The sequence below is a fragment of the Poecilia formosa genome, unplaced genomic scaffold, assembly GCF_000485575.1.
Source record: "Poecilia formosa unplaced genomic scaffold, Poecilia_formosa-5.1.2 Scaffold140, whole genome shotgun sequence".
Taxonomy (NCBI): domain Eukaryota; kingdom Metazoa; phylum Chordata; class Actinopteri; order Cyprinodontiformes; family Poeciliidae; genus Poecilia; species Poecilia formosa.
In genome coordinates, this window is record NW_006800079.1 from 975,346 (window position 1) to 995,412 (window position 20,067).

The window sequence follows — 20,067 nt, forward strand, 5'->3', positions numbered from 1 at the left end:
TAGGATTTCTTCCATTGAACTTGATTTCTCCAGTTGAATTTCAAACGTGTCAATCACTGAAAAGAAAGAGAAGTTCTGAACAATTGACATTGAGTTTCTGCACTGTTTTAGAATTGTAGTTTGTCCATGGCTATGGTTTGGCAAAGGCAGCAGAAGAAGTAAATTGAACCATTCGATCTGTGTTGGCCACGATTCCAAATATTGATCAATTAAAGTTGGAAGAAGAATGTAGAAAACATTTTATTTTATGCAAAGATCTTGTAGCCCTTATCCACAAGGGCATGTTTTCAGTGCACACAGCTTCATCAAGCTGGCGCATTACATCCATCACGGTCAACAACAGCATTTGGGTAAAATCAGACGCAAGCACTTAAAACTTCAATAGAATCTACGTCTCAAACAAGCAATCGTTCTCAATAGACAAGGTCCAGACTCTGTGAGGGAAAGCATTGAACACTTTGTGATGGTTTTTACCAGTGTACTCAGTCAAGATGAAACTTATAAAATCTTCTCTTTTTTACACCCAAAGACTGAAGGGTACCCAGAGGAGGGAGCCGTATCACTGATGTCAAAATGCACGACTGGCTACAGATAATCCTTCCACAACAGAAGATCACACATCACACTACCCAGACAGCTAGTCAATAAGAGATCTTCATGTCTGCTGCAAATTGGCAGGTCACTCCTCTAATGTATGGGTTAATGGGTTGTACATAGTAGGATAAATGCATTGAATTAGAGCGTAAACATACCCCCAGGGTATTTTTAAAATTAGATTTTATACTAATGGGTAATTCACAGTTTAAATTACAGGAACAGATATTGGGGGAAAAAAACTATGTGAGGATAACATCATGAGAATAAACTCGTATACTTATCCTTTAGAGATGCTGGGTGGTGACTTGTAACAAGATGCGTTTGAAAAAACAAACAAAAAAAAACATCTCACACCTCTTAAAGTGAGGAGTGCAGAAAACTTTCCTTAGAAAAATGCCTGAAGCTTTTAGATGGCTAGAAGCATCTCAATTAGGTAATTTCAGTCAAAGTGGGTTACTTATTGCTTATTCTACATTTATGTTCGCATTAGATTAGCTAAAGAGTAAAACAAGGATAGTAGTTAATTGCAATTAATCCATTTTTGATTGCAGAGATAAAAAAGTAGTTTAAAGATCAGTATCTGAACATGATTTAGTACTCTAAAATGCATAAGTGTCTCCACGAGGCTTATTATATACAAATGTGAAATGCAAAATAAAAGATGTTAAAATGCTATGAAAAACTGAATTTACTTATAATCGGCAGCAAATCACTCATTTAAAATGTATGTAGATATAAAACCTACAGTTTAGAAAGTTCTTTTAAAGTTGTCATATATTTGTCTTCCAACTCAAGATTTTGCCGATCTAAAGCAAACTAAAGCGTGGAGAAATTACATTTTAACATTGACAAGCTTTTTCGCACATTACATTAAAAACAACATAAAAACATTTGTCACAGGGTTTAAACCTTCTAACTTAAGTAATTAATGTGTATTAACTGAAATCAGGAATTGCATTTAATTACAATTAAAAGTTAACATTTTTGAACATAACAACAACAGATTACACATACCAATTGTGGCTACATGTTCTTGTAATCAAGGCCTTAAAAAATGTAGTTTTCAGTGCTGGCCAGACAGAAATTTGTCTCACTATGTTCTAAGAAAAAAGAAAACAAACAAAAAAAAAGAACAGAATGTCAAAAGCCTCTCTGGTTATTTGTGGAAATCAACATTTATTTATTTTGTAATACAGTTTGTTTTTAATAGTTTCCTAGCTTTGGAAAGCTCTTAAAGCAAATTGCATACATTTCCTGTATGTATCAAACTCTTGTTTCCATGAAATACAAAGACCTAACACCAGTACTGTAAAAATAACATTTTATCAAGTAAAGCCCGCAGGACAACACTGGCCCTGTACAGAAGCAGCTACAACACAAAACTCAATTTCTGTCTCATTTTACAAGCAGTTTCGGTGACTTAATGTGTCGTAGTTCAAACACCCATCAAATCAGGTCGTAACTCATGGACTGCCTAATTTTACATTGTATTACGAGGAATGGATGGCAAACATTGGTCCTCAATGCAGCAATAAATCAGGTTCTGTTCACTTCGGCTCTTCAGTCAACAGCAATTCGATGTCGTAAAGCTGTTCTAAAACACTTTTAGATTGAAAATACAATTATTAAGTAGGCCTCACACTGTAAAAGTTGCTCACATTTTTAGGAGTGTTCTTAGAAATTTCTGATACTAACCATGAAAACAAAAGATTTTACGTTTTTGATCAAACACAAAGGTGGCCAAGTTCCAATTTCATCTAATACTTTATGAGTTTGAGTTAGAAAAAAATACTGCAGCAAAGATACTGTGTTTTAAAATGCCATGAAATCAAATCAACATATGTATAATCATAGTCACCAGTGATTATTTGTAGTAAATCAGGGTAAATCTTGTTGGAGCAACAGGAAATCATATCAAAGGACGGTGAGGGAAAAAGAGGTATTTTGATCAGCTGATCAAATACAAAAAAAGATAAAATCTAAAATTTTTCCTAGTGATTAAATGCATCAGAACTAAGAACTCCCACCAATTTCAGAAAATAAACACATCAACTGGCAGAATGCACAGCAATGCACTCTATTGAGGGATGTTTAGTTTGATGCATACAATAAACTGATTATTTATTAAATTTAGATGGATTCAAGATGACTACCTCTATCTCCCTCTGTAGAGGCTACAGCACATTAAAACTGAAAATCGATATTGGCCAGGAAAAGCCTGATCTGTGATCTCTACACTTTTGCATTCCTGCTTTAGCAACAAAGCCTTCAGGATCTTTCACAAAACTGAAAATTGAAGGGTGATACATATTTCATATCACTGATTAAAATAAAAACAAAAACAAACAAAAAAAAAAACAACTTTCTTTAGATAGGTATGTTTCATGTAAAAAATGAGATGTAACCATGTGTTACCAATACGTGTTGGTTGAAATGTCCCCTGAATGTTTGCTGCCCACCTATACAGACAGTTAGTTGTAGTTCAGCGTAATGATGAAACTCCTGAGATCTTACTGGTCGCTCTGACCCGATCTCCTCTTGTAGGCATCCCAGCCCGACTTTCTATACGACTCGGCAGCTTCGAGCCTATCAGACGCTTCCAAAATGCCTCGTCCCACAATGATGACATCTGAGCCTTTGTTGTAGATTACGTCCTCTGGGGTTGTGTACTGTTGGCCCATCAAATCCCCTGGGTGACAAAAAAAAACACACACAAAAAAAACAAAAAACAAAAAAAAACAAAAACAGGGGGATCAGGAAAGTTGTGAATAAGAAAGAGAGATGAATGAGAGGTTCAACAAATAATTTCTAAAGCAACAGCACCACCTTGTGTTGGAAAAGTGTCATTAAATCTTTGAAATAATAATAAAAAAGACTAAAAAGACATTTTAAATTACCAGCAATTACGGTTTTATGATGATATAATTGTATAAACTATTAAACAAAAGTAGTGTGAAAAACAATGCTATCAGTCATACATCTCTACACACCAGAACACCTAAATCATGGCACCTGTTGAACAAAGAAATTCAGATCCTGGCAGTTTCCCACAACAAAGAAATGACAAACTGACATGAAGTGAAGTTTACCTCCAGCCTTTATCTGCACACCTGGAGTCATGTGGAGAAATTCTGGTTTTTCAGTCATCTTAGAGGCACAGATGAATCCAATAACAAAGTCTGAGTTTTCCTCTGCCATCTTCACCTGGAGAGAGAAGAAACAAAGCTGCAGTAAACCCTGAAGCACCATGTATTGTGAAAAGAAGACCTCAGCAGAAAGGTGCTTACCACAGCTTGTGTGTATTCACCAGTAGCCAGAGAGCCTTGGGAGCTCATCTGTGCAATGAGCAAACAGCCTCGGCCCAGAGGCTTCCCCACAGCGCTCAAGCCCTTCACGACCCCGGGCCCCGGCACAGCGTGGGCGTTGACGATGTGGGACCAAGACGAGATCCGGAACACACCTCCTGGAGAGAACAAACACCAATTCAGCTCAACTGTGAAGATATTTTATACATCTGGTTGCTCTTTCGAAGAAAGGAAGAACTGTCTAACATGAGCTCACCCTCATACTGATGCTTGACTGTATTTCCAATGTCAGCAAACTTGCGGTCTTCAAAGATGAGAAAGTTGTGTTCTTCAGCCACAGCTTGGAGTTTCTGGCTGAACTCTTCTGTGAAATCCTGATGGTTCACAAAAAAAACATGAGTTTAAGTGATTCTACAAAGTTCTTTAAGCAAAAAAGTGCTTCTCTTCTACCTTCAGGATGTCACAGTGAGTCTTCAACATGCAGATCTTTGGACCGAGAGACTCGGCCAGCTGGAGCAGCTCCTTGCTGCTCGTCACGTCAGCGGAGACGCAAAGGTTGGACTCCTTCTCCTCCATGATCTTGAGAAGTGTAGATGCCAGGGGGTGAATTTCTGCAAACCAACTGATGTTAGCATACCAAATGAGCAAGCCATTTGATTTAAAAGAAAGATATTACGTACTTGGCAGCTCTGCTCTGTCTGCATAGCTCAAAATTCGGTTTGGTTCCACACACGGCCTCTTGGGAGCTGGAGCATCACTGCCGTTTGTCTTCTTAGGCCTGAAAGATGCACAATAAACATGAAGCTAACTCAGTGCGACTTACAGAAGTATTTCGATTTTTGTATCTTGCAACAAGGCAACCACTAGCTTCATTGTATTTAGGGGGGATTTTATGTGATAGACCAACACAAAATAGAGCGTACATGGGAAGTGGAAGAAAAAAAATTACTGTATTTTCAAAGGTTTTGCAAAAGAAATATATTAACAAACCCAAAATAGAGAACAACAAATCACAGAAGAGACTTAATGTTGCCAGCACGTATCTCAAAAAGAAAAAGGATTAATAATTATTAATAATAATTAAATTATTAATTAATTAAATAAATAATAATTGATCAATTATTAATTAATTAATTAAGTTAATTAAGCATAAATTGAGAACCAGAAAACTAGGTATATTTATGATTTTTTAAGGCCCAAAAGTATGACTTTATCAGTCCTGACAGCCACCCAGCAGAAACACAAAAAACACTTTCAGCACCTGAAAGTGTTGTTGTCCAGGATGAACTTGCGGACACTCTGGGCTGTCGGGGCATCGATGCGTTCAGCTGCAAGCAGCACATCCAGCAGCTTAAACATGGAGATGATGGGCAGGAGCCGAATTCCCCGAGATGCTAACATGTCCACCCCACCTTGCTCCCTGTCCATCAACACAATGGCATCTGTCACCTTGAACATGTAGAACAGAGACATCCCATGAACATCACGCCGTTTAGAAGAATTTATTTGAAAAAGCTTCGTGCCGCAGTGTCTAAACGTCAGTGAGTGTTCACCTTCAGCCCCTCTTTATGGAGAACCTCTGCCGTCTCCAGGATGCTGCTGCCGCTGGTCACTGTGTCCTCAATGATTAAACACGTATCTCCCTCACAAAATGACCCCTCCACCATCTTCTTAGTTCCTACAGGAAGGTTAGATAAGAAAGATGTAGGGGACAAAGTGACCGCTAGCTGGGCCTTGCTATGCAAGAAAACTCACCAAGAATAGTGTATTTCTGATTAGAAACTAGCCTGACTCTGTGTTTTGAGAGCTTGATAAATTGAGATAGGCTCACCATAGTCCTTGGCCTCTTTCCGCCTGATGAGCATGGGCAGTTCGTGTCTTGAGCAGATAATTGTGGCCAGAGGCAGGGCCGTGTACGGAACCCCACACACCGAGTTAAACTGAAGGTTCTCTTCCTGCGCTCGCTGGTAGATGACGCTCGAAACCTGCGAAGAAAAGCAAAACGAAAGGTGTTTGGTGGCCTTCACTAAAGCTGCTTCCTCAGTTCTCCGATCCACATAGAAAGGTCCCACATCGTTTTAACAATTGCTGAAATGTAGATATAAGTTTCCTTCCTCCACAAACACAAGACAAGCCATGTGGAAAAGGTGCAGTCATAGGTGTAAGATCGATCCCCTCTCATGCCTTCAAGTCATTTACACCAGTCCTTGCAAAAACCAGGGAAACTGGGACGTTTTAATTGCAGATATAAATGTTTAGAGTCTGTTTTTCTTCTAATTATAACCTTGTCCCCTCTTTGATCTGCACTTTGTTTACCAGGGATAGCGAGTTTACAATCTTTTTCGAGACTAAACGGTAGTGGTCATGGCCTTTGAGCCTTGGTACTGTGGGTCACCTGGGTATTTAGTTAACTGCACTTCTTTCCATCTTTCCACCTATAAATTATTGCAGCCTTTTCTATATACTTTCTTTCAAACAAACACCACGACATAGAGGATCTTTAATACAGTTACTGCAGCTTCTTCTGTAATTCAATATTTCATTCATGCAGTTCAAATGCATCTCTAATTCAAAAATGTATATTTTTAGCAATAGTTCCACCTACATTTTAACATTTCTCCATGTTTACTGCCCTTACAGAGAAGATGCATCATGTTGAGCCTATCAGATCAATGAAAAAGTTGCTGCAATGTAGTTTACAAAGAACAGCTTTCAAAAATTATTGCAGAACCGCAGATTATTTCATGCATTTGCAAAGGTAACATTGCTCTCTGCTTCTGAACCAGATCAATCCAAACGGGGTCAAGTCACCACTGATAAGCAGTTTCACAAATCCTTAAAGTCTAGAAAATTTCGATAAAGCCAGTGATTTGCTGAAAATCAATCCATTAAGAGGACTTTGTCGCAGTCGTGTAGATAAACCAATACCCACAAAGATTAACTTAGATTATTTTGTAGGTTTTTACCCTGGAAACAAAAGCCAGGCGAAGTTTTCTGGAGTTTATGCCATATTTTGATAGTTTTAACTTAAGCGTGCGCTGTTTAACGGGAAGGGAACCACGTGCTCACCTGGTTCATCAGAGCAGGGTGGGAAACCAGAACCCTCAGGTCGATATAAATCGGTGTCAGCAAGCCGCTCTTTAGCTTGTACTCTCCGAACTTTACTGCGTTCACATCGTGCAGCTTCAGGATTAAACTGTCAATAGAAACATCCGCCATTGTTGCGTGTTCAGAAGCTACTTTTCTCAAAACTTAAGCTGAAACACGGTTCCTCCCCTAGGAAACGGCTAAAAAACAACTTCCGTGTCATCCTTTCAGAATAAGTGACAAGAATCTTTGACACAGTGGGCAGTAAGTGGATAAACAACTACAAAATAAATTATGTTGCGTGACTAATGTAAATTTTCCGAAAGTATTTTACGTCCTTTATTTACAAAACCTACGGTTGTGTCGTCTTATATGATAAATACTAACAATGGAATAGATGTTTGTGTTAACATTCAGGATTATGACACTATAAAAATCAAAAATGGGAGAAAGAAACATCTTTCTCAAGTCCGAAATAATCTTTTTTTTGTTTTTAAAACATATTTCAAGGTGCTTGTTTTATTCTGAAAACCTGTCTGCTAAAATATGACGCCATCTTGCTCAGGGCAAGAATGGCGAGAAAGGTATTAGAACTCTAAATTATGTATTAATTTGGTTGAAAAATTAATCTTAACTTTAATATATATACAAAAGCTCCTTGCTTCTTTATATGTAATAAACTTTAATACTATAAGGATGTAAAGAATACATCCTTCAGATAATGAATTGGTAAAAAATGCGAGTTTAAACAAACTGATTAAAACTACATTAATATAGCATAATCACACCACATACACTGTATCTATCTGTATTCTGCAGCATGTAATACTATTCTAAAGAGAAAATGACAACCACATTATTTTCTTTTGGATTTATTAAAAAGGTTCGGTCCACAGTAGTTCAGAGTCTGGCAACAATATTAACAAAACAAAAGAAAAACCAAAAACAGTAAATAAAAATAAAGTTTACACCCCAAAAATAGCACTGAGCAAAATGCCTAAGTAGAAAGGGATAAATAGAAGTAAAGACTTTAAAAATACAAACATGTAATTTAAACAGATTTTGTTTGCAAATTTATCAACAGTTTTGGTCAGTGAGCTTTGAGTTTTAATTTTTTTTAAAAAAGGTTATCCATTTCCTTATTTTAAGAAAATACTTATTGTCGGCTACAGATGATATCCACATCTGACGAATTAAAAAAAAAAATGTACACAGTAAAAACGACTGGTAAATATAATACCACACCAAAAGTAACAGTGCTTATTTTTTAAAAGGAAGGTTTGTTTAGTTCATTTTTTCTTTTCATTTAAAAAGCAGAGTCGGCAAATGAATTCCTAAACTGCCCAACAGAAAGCAGCACACTGACCACAGAAAGACAGAACACCTGAAAGTAGATTTAAGAAACAATAAAATACTGCATGGCTTTGCAATTTCTTTTCATAAAAAAATATTTCTGATTTGGAAATATTTCGACATTTGAAAAATGCAAGTTTTTGTAAAATATTTTTTGAACATTGAATTAATTTGTTTCAGTGGCACAAAAATAGGCAAGATGTAAATTGTTAAAACAATTTTAAAACAATTTTTGTATATTTTTAGAATTACTCCAAAACCCCTTGTTTCTGTGTGCAGCGCAGTATGTTTTGTGAATGCGAGTTTAAGGTGACGTTGCAGGAGTATTTGTGCTGTGAGAGATTTGTGTGTTAAGTGTTAAAAATTCTCCACTTTTTGCTGGAAATTATAGAGAATCAAATCACTCCAGATCTTTAATAAGGCACAGAGTTCTTTAAGGCACAAAATGTAGGTGCGGTGAAAATCCTTAAGGCACAAATGTGATGGAAATGTTGTTTCTTGATGCAGCAGGAGAAAGCTTCCTTCTTGAAGTGATGACATTTTAAAGGGTTTCACTTCACGATTCCTCCTTTCTCCCCACTCCTTTTCTACTCTAAGGGGCTTTGAGCATCTGCTAGCAGCTCTGGATTTAAACATTCAATCGGACACTGGATGTTCTGAAAGAAAACAACAAGAAAATGGGTTTTATTGCTATCTGGGATTAATAGAATCACAAACACATTTTTAAAAGGTACAGAATGCCAACCTTTTCCAGCTGGCATTTTTTTTTTTTTTTTTTTTTGCACTAACCATCTACAAAATGCTCAAACCATCCATAACAAAAAAGTTCATCAATCATCACAAAATGAATTCCTGATGCTCAGTTCAGTACAACAAAACAGAGTTTCATAGATAAACTCAATAACCTTTCTAAGAGCAAAAACATCCACTGACCAGTTTACGTAGAGCATTTTCCCGGTAGCGCTGGAAGGCATCTAAGCCACCGGGCTGCAAGACCTCAGCCTCCACATTGGTTTGTCCTCCAGGCCTTCTGCAGTTCTCACATCGCCAGCCCTTTACGAGGAGTTAAATAACACAGTCAACACAAAAATAAAAGCTTTCTGACCATTAAATATACAAATGTTATGACCAGCTGGTGCCTTTATGTGCACCCAGACCAAACAAAGTCCAGCAGACACAAACAATCAAACAAAAGTTCATACAGTTTCTTTTAAGAGTTTTTTTAGACAATGCTAAATTATGCACATACAAAGGCAAGATTAAAGAGTGCTATGAAAAATTTGAAAATTCAATTTTCCAATCAAAATGTACACTGTAATTGCTAAGAGGTTGCTAAGAACAATACTCTTGTGTGTTGTGGACACTGTACTGTTACAGAGGGAAGAACACTACTGGTTAGGGATTTCAAGCATCAGTAAGGCTTTTAAAAACAATGTTTGAGGAAGCACAAATGCATTAAGAATTTGGTTAAAAATGTGTACTTTTTGAAGCATATCAACTCTATATGTATTCTGCCATATGACCCTTCAGCAGATAACAGAAAACCAAGCTTCTCCATTCTTTTGAACATTTGACATTTTTGAACGTTTTTGAAAAACTATGTGCCAAGTAACTTCAACTCTCCTCCTTCCAGAAATAAGGACTGATCAAATCTTTCTAAAAATGTAATTTTCTAAACTTTTTCATAGCATCTCTATTTTATTTTTTGCGAACTTTAGACAGACATTACACTGTTATTAAAATAACATGGAAGGAGGGGTGTCTAAATAGCAGCCATGATGCAAAAACTGGAAGACCCAGACACTTTAAAAATGCTGAGTCACTGGTTGCTTTAATGATTCCCCCCTTTTCTGGATCACAGATCTTTGACCCAAACTGTTTATCACACAAAAAAAAACAATATTTCAATCAGCACCTGATTGAAAAAAATGTTTTCTTTTTTTGTAAAACTCTAAAAAGTCATACATTACTTACATGTTTTGTATCAAACTGATTGGTGAATATGAATATTGAGCGGGGATAAATCTGTTGCATAATAACAAGGCTCAAAACTTTTGCATTACCACCAGGATTAAGGCATTGCAGCCTCATCTCACCTGTTGTCCTCCATAGCAGGTACAAGTACAGATGGCACCCATGTATTCCTTCTGCCACTGGTTCCCAACTTGGTACATTTTTCCATCATCATAGCAAGTGGACTCATCTGGAAAATAAAGCAGAGTAATAAAGATCAACGAAAAACAATTTACACGATAATAAAGCGGGAGTATATAATAATTTGAGATTTACAGAGTTAAAATTCTGAGTACGTACGTGGCTCGCATTTGAACTCTCCTTTGCCGTTGCCCAGACAGGTGCAGCTCATCATATGACCGTTCTCAGCACGACGATCCCACTTTTCTCCAATGCGGTAATTATTGCCGTTGTCATGGCACCACTCTGTGAAAGGGAGCGGGGGCAAACAAAGGCAGAGAGATTTAGAAAAGAAAGAAGGAGAGGATAGAGTTGGAGTGAAGAGGTAGATAAAGTTGTCATGAAAGAAAAAGTTCAATACACGTGAGAAGACTCTCTTTAAAGAGTGAATTTATTCATATTAAACAAACATGAAACTCTCAGTGAAGTTGTCTAATTATGTTTAGAATAAACGTTTTTGTTATTCCCAGAGTGAAGTACCAAATCCAGTGATTCTGACCCGTAAATCGGCAGACGATCCCAGTTCCTGGTATTGTCATGTTAGATGTTAACTGTTATGGACAATACAAGTAACTGAGTTCTGATGCTTAGACAGAGCAGAGGGTTTGGCATGGGCAGCCTTCGGGTGCACTCAAACCTCTAAAATCTGTTCAAAACACAAACCAAGGTGCCCACGCATGAATATCTGCAGCACATAAAGCATTCCTCTGCCACCTTCTATGGCATTTAATTCACAGCTAAGGAATTTATACTGAGGATAGTATTTCATGTTTATTGCCAGCATTTAATCTCAGTTCGCTGAGCAATACTACTTTAATAAATTCCTTTTGTGTAAAAATGCCGCAGTGAGTTATTAAGTGTTTGCAAAGCACTGCAGAGAGGGGTTAGTAAGCCACTCACTGGATGAATCACACCTAAAGTGACCGCTGCCGAGCCCCAGGCACCGGCACCACAGCTTGAAGCCCGTCTCGGACATGCGCTCCCACTCAGAGCCCACCTGGTGGTACGTGTGTGTGAACGTGTCGTAGCACACGTCTCCATTGGAGGTAACAGGAATGTCATCTGGAACTTCAAGAGGAATTAAAAAAAAAAAAGTGAATTCATGCAGTCTTGTTAAAAAATTAGATGAAATGTTAACACAGAATTTAGAAAAACATTCTCTACCTGCATTGCCAACAGTGACAACTTCCTCCAGAACTGTCTGTCTGTCTCCATCCTTCACAGCCTCTACGAGAACATTATAGGATGCTCCAGACGTCAGTCCAATCAGGGTGGCGCTGTTGGAGGTGCCTGGCAGGCGCATCTGAGTATCAAACAAGAAGGACTCTTAGCTGTGATCACTACTTTAGCTTTCATGTATATTAATATGAAAAATAAATGTCCATGAATACCTGAATGCCTCCTTCCTCCAGGTCTGTAATTGGGCTGCAGGACACCTCGTACTCTGTGGTTTCAGGGACAGGTTGCCAAGAAATGGTTGTGATTGTCTTTGCTTCTTGGGGCAGCTCTGTTTCGTTGTCAGGGAAGCCGAAAGCGAGACCCGGCAGTGGGGTGTCGCTCACCTACAGGTTCCAAAATAGGGCATGAAGGCAAAGTTAACTCATTAATGAACAGAAGACAAACAGTTCTGGTCACAATCCATTTCTAAATATTAGAAGAAAATACACATGATTGCACATGACAATAATAGTCATTACCATGAGCAAATCTTATATTTTGCATATTAGAAGTGAAGTGCAGGGAGTTCAGATTAGATAACCAATTGCTCTTAGAAAATGCTAAAGGCTATTAAAATGTAAACTTATGTAAACTTGGTAATTTAAAATAGTAAAACAACATTAGAATTTTCTAAAACAAAAGGTCAAAGTGTTTTGAAAATCCAAACTTGTAAAGTGGACACTATAATCTGATCAGTGAATCTCTATAGCTATGAAGGGGCCCAAACCTCTGCATTAAAGGTTGCCCAGCACCGTAAGCTTTGTTAAAAAGAAACTGTGCCTGAAGAATGCAACAATGAATGTATGCACCTGAAAATAAGTAAAAAATTTTAAAGAAAAATGATAAATTCTTAGTCTTGGTTGACTAAGAACCAAGACAAACAGTTCTGGTCTGTTGTCCAGACCAGAACTGTTCAGGTTATGTTCAGATTAGGAACATAATACAAATTTTACACACCTTGACCAGGGGTACTCTGTTTCCATCAGGACCAGCTACAGGAATATAAATCAGGGGCTCTCTGAGTGTGGGTCTCTGGCCTTCCTTGGGTCCACCGTAGGGACTAGGAAGTCCAACATTTGGGCCCAAGTTCTGATACTCTGTATAAATGTGCTGCCCCTGCTGGCCCGGTTGGTTCTGACCACTTGTGCCAGCCAGATGGACATAGTTAGAGTCAAAACTGAAAAAAAGGGAAATACATGCAAATGAGAACAAAAAGTGTGCTAAATGTGTTTTAAAACAATCCCAGATATATGATCAAATCATTTTCATAAAGTTTTTTTTTATGCCTCACATCTTTTCGTTCAAGGTCTCTGGAACATCCAGGATGTCGGTGCTGGGCCGATGGGGAAGTTGAGGCAGCTCAGGTACCAACATCTGATGAACAGTGGAATAGTCTGCAGCTGGCTCTGATTTTACAAAGAGACACATAAATGTAAGAAGGAAATACTTTAAACCAGCACTTACTGGTTTAACACCAGTAAGTGCTTTTATTTTCATAGACTTTAGGCCAAAAAATAATTCTGGCCTAAACTGCGCCAGTTAAAATAGAGCAACTAAGCTTTTAAAAAATACAAACATGTAAGATATAATCTGTCTTTTTCATTAAAAAAGGAATCCACATTATTCTAGTGCAGTTTTCCTTTCTTTTTTTTTTCTTGCTAAAGTCACCAGTTTATCGCATTGCCATTTTAGTTGTGACAATCTGGAATTTCACTGCCTTTTGAAAATACAATTTAAAACCGACTAGTTGCTTAAATACATTTTGAATAGTTTACAAAATGTTAGCTGGAAAAAATATTCTATTTTATTTGTTTAAACACCACTTGTTTGTGTGATTACAGGGCAGAAATCACCAAAAAGATTAACATAAGTTATTCTGAACCACTAGAGGGCAACACCGACTCGATAAAAAACACACTAGGTCAGTGGTTTCCAAACATTTTCTTCTCGCGCCCCCCCAATGGATTACAAATAGCTGTCTGGGACGTGTGTCAGGGGGGAGGGGAGGTCCGACTTTTTGAGGGACAAAATAAATGTACGGAGCTGGATGACAACATCGGTAGCCTACAGGCTACTTGTTAAGCTTAAGGTTCTGTATTGATATTAGCTGGTCATCTTTTAGCTAACATTACCTGCATCCAACAGCTTTACTCAACTCAGTCGGTTAGTTTGGGGGGAAAAACTGTGAAAAGTTCTTTGCGTTTTGCTGGTTTGCTGCCGTGATCCTAACACACCTGCGTAAAGCTGCACAGCAGCAGCAGGTCTCCTTCCCTGCCTCACAGGTGTAAAACCAATGGAGCGTTGTGGTGCTCGTGTTGCGTTTAAAGGCGGTTCGGAAAAACAGGCTACCACATGTTAACAACGGATTAAACAGTTTTAACTGCTTATAAAAGTAACAGAGGACACAGATATGGGAAGTGCGGAAGCCCCTACTGTATCAAATTGACATAGGAATAACAGAGAGTTGGCCATTCTAAGGTAAAAACCGAGCGCATACAGTGTTCATGGTTTGTTTTTGTTTTTCATCCAGACGGCTTCTCGCGCCCCCCCTGCAATGGCACCCCCCCGCCCCCAGGGGGCGCGACCCACAGTTTGGGAACCTCTGCACTAGGTTAAACTATAAATATAAGTCAAGACACCATTAAGTTATGTTTATTATAATGTTTTATTTATGATTTTCAATCTATATTTACTAATAACAATTATGTTACATGCACAACAGAAAAGCTACCATCTTGCAAAATCTAAAAAAGCGGTAAAAACAAAAAATATATATATAAGTTTTGAGCTATGTTGCACTTACGGGTTCTGGCCTTGCCCACAAGCGGTGTGCTTCTCAAAGAGTTCTGCAGTGCCACAATCTTAATGACATACTCCGTTCCTGGTTTAAGACCTAAGAACAAATCAAAGCACATAATTAAAAGTTTTATTTCAACATTTGCCAAATTTAGTGAAATATTTACAGAATTTGTATTTAGCCTTTTTCATTAGCCCACTCACCGTCGATGGTGGCGAAGCGCCTGTCTGCGTGAGGTCTAGGAGTCAGCTCGCTAGGCAAACCCCCAGCCTCCTCGTAAGTGACATAATAGCCGGTGATCCTCGGACTGGGTGACGGCTCCCACATGAAGGAGATGCTGGTAGGATTCAGTGTGGTAAAGCGAATGTTGGTGGGAGGAATGACTGTTGGTTGAGCTATAAATCAAACAAACAAAATATTACTCAGAAAAACTTGTTCTCTCATCAATTTTAACAGCATTTCTAGATAAACAGCTGACAATTAATCACTTATCAATGTCCTGTTCCTGCTACTGCAACAACATAAACTACACCTAAGATTTCTACACTCTCTATGCTATAAAACTGCGATCTTTTAAGGTCACAAACAAAATAATTTCGATTTTGTTGAAAAGTCAGGATTAGTAGAAAGTAAAAAAAATAAAAAATAGCTAACTGAAGATGTAATAAAATAGCTGATGTTTTATTTTTACAAAGTTTCACAAATACAGAATTCACACACTAAGAATCAGAATCCAAAATAGACAGCAGACAGATCAGTAAGACTGAAGATGAAAGGACTGAAATGCTGGTTAGTTCAGTCCTGGAAATGTTGCGGAGGACAAACTGTTTGCATTGCAGACATCCTCAACTGCATAATTCAAACTTCAACCCCTATCTTAGCTTTGCTTTCATGGTACACTGTTGAAAAGAGACTGCTGACAGAGTGGTAAGAATAAAAGTAGAATAATTGAAAGGGCTTTGGCGTAATCCTAAATGTTCCTGTAAACAATGATCTGTAAACCACCATTTTCAAACTTTAAGCTGCATGTTTTTGTCTTTATTTACCAGGTAAAGTCATGTGGAGTTATTTTTAAAGCTGTACATAAATAAATAATGTTTTCCAGGCAGCCAACGCTAGACAACAAACCTGACAGCCTCTTATGTAAGCATAGAAGCAAACTGGAGATTTCTACCATGCTTCCGTCTCTGCATTCAAATTTCCAAGTTTCTCAACAACTCTACCAAAACAAATGAACAAAACTGATAGTTGGAGAGAGGTATTTCCTCTTTAATTTAATTAATAATGACTGACTTTTTACAGCAACAATAAAATTTGACTGTGGAGTCATAATAATAATAATAATAAAAAATCAACTTCTGAATATTTCCTTAGTGTAATACATCTGTTTCTGAAAACAGATGATGTATTACCTGTGGTGGCAGTAAGTGTAAAAGGTATGCTTCGTCCATTGCCCTTCAGTGTATAGAGATTGACCTTGTAGGTGGTGCCAGGCTCCAGTCCTACAAGTGGACATAAACAAGTTAGTGTATCTATGCAAGTCTAAAACCAAAACTAGAAGCTTTTTCAATTCTTGTGATTTGAGAAACTTGTTTACCTGTGAGCACGTATGTGCGCGAGTCAGGCCCGATTGTCATCTGAATGGGAACGTTGCTTGGAGAAGCGGTGGTGGGCGTGGCTTCGATCAAGAACCCAGAGATGGTGTCGACCTTTGTCCTCCAAGTGAGGGTGATGGAGGAATCTTTAACTTCGGATATACGCACACGTCGAGGCGGGCTGATATCTTCACGAGAGCGAGTAAAAGAATAAAGCGTTACTTTGTATAATATTACACCAAAAACTGTCAGTCTTTCAAAATGTCAAAACTACAGACTAACTTTCCAGAGTGGTGACCTCTCCTTGAACTGGTCTGCTGGTGAGAGAGTTCTTCAAGGCATAGACATAGACTTCATAGGTTGTTGCAATCTAGTAAGAGATAAATGAAAAAAATAAATTGCAGTAGAGACTGAGACAGTTTTGCTTATGAATATGTTTTGTCACAATAACAACTAAATGTGCAGATCTCCATTTCGTTAGTTATTGTGCATGCAAGTTGAAAAAGATGAAACACTTCACATTAGAAACATTTATTTTGTAAAGTACCTTGAAATGATATTTGTTGTGCATTGGTGCCATACAAACAAAGTGATTGAACATTTTTATCAGCTAGCTCAGTATAGTTAAGCATTGTATCCATGGCAGATCCTACATACATTTCAAGTGACTTCCAGTGGATTTCAGTCACACTCACCATGAGTCCAGGGATGTGGGCCTGCGTGGTATCTGGGGCCAGGTTGATCTCTTTGGTGGGCCCACTCTTCTTCTTCGGGTTTACTACAACACGATATCCAGTGAGGCCCGGAAGACCGGTAATCAGATTTCCCTGACCGGGCGCAGTCCAGCGCATGGTAAAAGACGTTGGGCCAACATCAGAGAACTGGAGGTCGGTGGGAGGAGAGATGGCTAGAAGGAATTATAAAGAAAAAGAGTCAGAAAGAAATAATGATATCTGTTTCATGAGCCACAAGCTTTAAAAGAAAAAGGTAAACCAAGAACTGCAATGCCGAATAAAGTATTTGTAAAAATTCCCTACCTGTAGCTTGTGTACCGATCAGAGGAGTACTGGTTGTACCATCATGCATGGCAATGACCTTCACTGTATATTCGGTTCCCGGCTGCAGTCCACTGATAATGGCCGACTCAGCATCTCCTCTTGGAGATGGATACAACTCTCTCTCTCCTTCCTCCGAACTTGAGTACAAGACACGGTAAGATGTGACAAATCCCTCTGGACTATCCCAGGTGATCCGCAAGGAAGTGGAGTCAACGTCTGAGAAGGTAAGGTCCTTGGGACGGTCCACATCTAAAAAGGTCAGATTTGGGGTTTTATTCTTCCCTGTTTGTGCAGGGTAAGTAACGGTTCTCACTTCTCTCTGGAGCAACAGACTTACTTGTCACAGCATTCACCACCAAAGGAGAGCTCTCGCCATTTTGACCGAGGGCATTCACGCTAAAAATGTATTCTGCAGTCGGCATCAGGCCTGAGAAAGTGAACTCGGTTTGATCTGAAGAAGAAAGTCAAAATGTACCAATTAAATCTCAACTCATGCTGAAATAGCACATGCCATACAAGGGTATTTCTGGACGTTTTCCATATTTTGTCAGGTTTGTGTATTTTGTTATGATTTTAAGCAATAGGCGAACACAGAATATTGTTGTAAATACATTTGGTAGGCAGTGAAAAGGTGAGTTGAAACACTATACCTGGAGCCACCACTTCAGTGAATGACACCCCTTGTCCATTTCTAGGGGCCCCAGTCACCCTGTAACCCTTGATCGGACCCTGAGCCGGACTCCATCTCACTGTGATGCTGTTGTCATTCACATTTGTCACCTCCATTTCAGAGGGAGAGTCCACGCCTAATAAAGGAAAAGAAAGAGTTGAAGAAAGAAAGGCAGGGCCTCGACCACAAAAGGCTTAATTGCCACTCATGTCAGTGTGTCTGGTGTGTGGGCGTACCAGTCCTGTGTGTAACGTAGATGGGAATGCTGGAAGCGGGACTGTCTCCTCTGCCTGTCACAGCATAGACTGTGATAGTGTAATCAGTACCAGGCCTTAAATTGCTGATTGTAGCAGTTGACTTGGTGCCAGGCACAGTAAACTCCTTAGTGTGACCACCTGAAGAAAGCAGCGGAAGTGTTAAGACAATTTTTTTTTTAAATATGCAATTTTATCTTCAGACCTTTTTGTCAAGCATATAAAAAAGGAAAGACTAATCAGAGGTGTTCACTTTTCCTGATTAAATCACTTTTTAGGTCTGTTCTCTCATTTGTTTAAAACATTTTGAACTGCTGTGAATTATAATGAAAACTGACAGGGTTACATTAAAAAAAGTAGAAATGTTTAACACCAGTAAGTGCTTTTATTTTTATAGACTTCTCTCACTAAGAAATCTAACTAAATTTTTACAGCAAAATAAGTAGGTTACATATTTGCTGCCTAAATACTGGCCTGCTTCCATCAGTTCATGAGAAAAGATAACTCTTTAGAGCCCTATTCAAAGTTAGGTCTGAACTCTTAGTTTTTGTAACTTTATTCCAAGTGTGAGACCCCAATCAGCATCTCTGCTACAAAATTAGTTAAAATATGCATTTTTTTTATTTTTTTTTATCAATTAATGGTCACCTGACTCTCCGTGAGTAATCCTGTAGTAGCGCACTGTGACTGGTGGTGCAGCCCAACGAACGGTGATACTTGTCGGGGTGGAGTCAAGCACTTCCAGGTCAGTTGGAGCATCAGAAACTGGACAAACAGTAACATACCACTATTAACATCTTTGTGGCAATGTGACCACTTAAAATATAATAAAATACATCCTGGATCCATACTTGTTTTCTGTGTCCCACTGAGCGGGAGGCTCTCTTGTAGTCCGCTCACAGCATAGATGCTGACCAAGTAGTCAGTGTCTGGAGTGAGACCAGTCATCGTAAAGTGGTTTCTTGAAGGTGGCAACCTCTCATCCTTGGCTCTTCCACCAGTAACCATCTGATAGCGAACTCGGTATCCAGTGATTCTGCTTTGGGGAGGTTGCCAGTGGATGGTGAAGGAGTTTGTCATGATTTCAGAGAAACGCAGGCCAACTGGGGAATCCAGAGCTGAATACAACAAAGGACGAATAGAGATAATAAGAGAAAACATGTCCATTATGCTTATGCATAAAACAGGATACAAAAAACACTGAGAGTTTATTTTTTAGAATCTCAAGTCACCTGTTTTCTTGATACCGACAGCAGGTGAGCTCTCTCTCTGCTCGTAAACACACACCACTCTCACCAGATACTCTGTGTTTGGCAGCAAATCTAAGAATAGCAAAAAGATCAAAATTAGAAAATGCGTCCACTTCTGGATTTGCATGTTCTTGCATGTTCTTGCATCATCTGCGCTCAAAGCAACTTACTTCTTAGCACCACTCTATTTGTATCGCCTCCAACACTGGTTTCTGTAATTTCATCTTCATTATCAATGGGGTGGTATCTAAATAAAGAACAGTACAGTGTTGAGGGTACAAAAACAAATGAACAGGCCTGAGATATGGTAAAATACTGTTCAAAAATGCTCAACGTTTTGTTTATCCTCATACCTAATGATGAAACTGTTAATGTCGGAGGTGTTTGGAACTTGAGGAGAAGCCCATGTGACCTCAAGACTGTCGGATCCGACTTCACCAAAGTTCAAATTAGTGGGGGCAGGTACAGCTATTAGAGAGAAAGGTCAGCTTAATTCAGAGTAGAGCAAAAAAAAAAAAAAAAAAAGAAAACAAAAAAGAAGCTGTTACCACCACTCAGAAAAAAAAAAAACAACAAAAAAAAAAAACAACAAAAAAAAAAAAAAACAACAACAAGAAAAAAACGACAACATCATTATTTAAATGTACAACAGGGTTTATGTGTGAGTCTGACATTTAACAGCCTGTTTAA

The 20,067-nt window shown here is 38.5% G+C and overlaps 2 protein-coding genes and 1 long non-coding RNA gene across 3 annotated transcripts in view; 1 reads left to right on the plus strand and 2 right to left on the minus strand.

Annotated features, from left to right (window-relative positions):
* The first annotated feature begins 293 nt into the window (after positions 1-293).
* On the plus strand, positions 294-2,951 carry LOC107837407 (uncharacterized). Its single transcript, XR_001663427.1, has 2 exons — positions 294-332; positions 386-2,951. It is a non-coding gene; the product is annotated as an uncharacterized LOC107837407 (long non-coding RNA).
* umps (uridine monophosphate synthetase) lies at positions 1,757-7,212 on the minus strand. The gene is made up of 10 exons (XM_007562710.2): positions 6,972-7,212; positions 5,734-5,887; positions 5,456-5,580; positions 5,164-5,351; positions 4,583-4,680; positions 4,353-4,513; positions 4,159-4,276; positions 3,885-4,060; positions 3,687-3,801; positions 1,757-3,286 (listed from the first exon to the last, which is right to left on the minus strand). Exons 1-10 carry the CDS (start codon positions 7,119-7,121, stop codon positions 3,108-3,110), a joined length of 1,464 nt encoding a protein of 487 aa, XP_007562772.1. The 5' UTR covers positions 7,122-7,212; the 3' UTR covers positions 1,757-3,107.
* A 633-nt stretch (positions 7,213-7,845) lies between these two features.
* fn1a (fibronectin 1a) overlaps positions 7,846-20,067 on the minus strand; it is a 33,330-nt gene continuing 21,108 nt past the window's right edge. Inside the window, exons 26-49 of the mRNA XM_007562711.2 lie at positions 19,731-19,845; positions 19,548-19,624; positions 19,360-19,449; positions 18,979-19,245; positions 18,776-18,892; positions 18,110-18,268; positions 17,854-18,009; positions 17,541-17,654; positions 17,183-17,452; positions 16,841-17,052; positions 16,428-16,515; positions 16,148-16,333; positions 15,963-16,052; positions 14,754-14,945; positions 14,557-14,646; positions 13,045-13,159; positions 12,711-12,930; positions 11,927-12,097; positions 11,700-11,838; positions 11,436-11,603; positions 10,656-10,781; positions 10,439-10,545; positions 9,276-9,395; positions 7,846-8,998 (exon numbers count right to left, since the gene is read on the minus strand). Coding sequence (XP_007562773.1) covers positions 8,930-8,998; positions 9,276-9,395; positions 10,439-10,545; positions 10,656-10,781; positions 11,436-11,603; positions 11,700-11,838; positions 11,927-12,097; positions 12,711-12,930; positions 13,045-13,159; positions 14,557-14,646; positions 14,754-14,945; positions 15,963-16,052; positions 16,148-16,333; positions 16,428-16,515; positions 16,841-17,052; positions 17,183-17,452; positions 17,541-17,654; positions 17,854-18,009; positions 18,110-18,268; positions 18,776-18,892; positions 18,979-19,245; positions 19,360-19,449; positions 19,548-19,624; positions 19,731-19,845 — 3,458 coding nt within the window. The 3' untranslated portion in view covers positions 7,846-8,929. The remainder of the gene's footprint in view (positions 8,999-9,275; positions 9,396-10,438; positions 10,546-10,655; positions 10,782-11,435; positions 11,604-11,699; positions 11,839-11,926; positions 12,098-12,710; positions 12,931-13,044; positions 13,160-14,556; positions 14,647-14,753; positions 14,946-15,962; positions 16,053-16,147; positions 16,334-16,427; positions 16,516-16,840; positions 17,053-17,182; positions 17,453-17,540; positions 17,655-17,853; positions 18,010-18,109; positions 18,269-18,775; positions 18,893-18,978; positions 19,246-19,359; positions 19,450-19,547; positions 19,625-19,730; positions 19,846-20,067) is intronic.

Excerpts from the sequence above, each read along its gene's own strand:
- umps (XM_007562710.2), bottom strand. The coding sequence starts at position 7,121 with ATGGCGGATGTTTCTATTGACAGTTTAATCCTGAAGCTGCACGATGTG. Across the intron at positions 4,061-4,158 it reads AGTCAAGCATCAGTATGAGG|GAGGTGTGTTCCGGATCTCG; the intron begins GTGAGCTCATGT and ends TGTTCTCTCCAG. Across the intron at positions 3,802-3,884 it reads GTGAATACACACAAGCTGTG|GTGAAGATGGCAGAGGAAAA; the intron begins GTAAGCACCTTT and ends TTCTCTCTCCAG.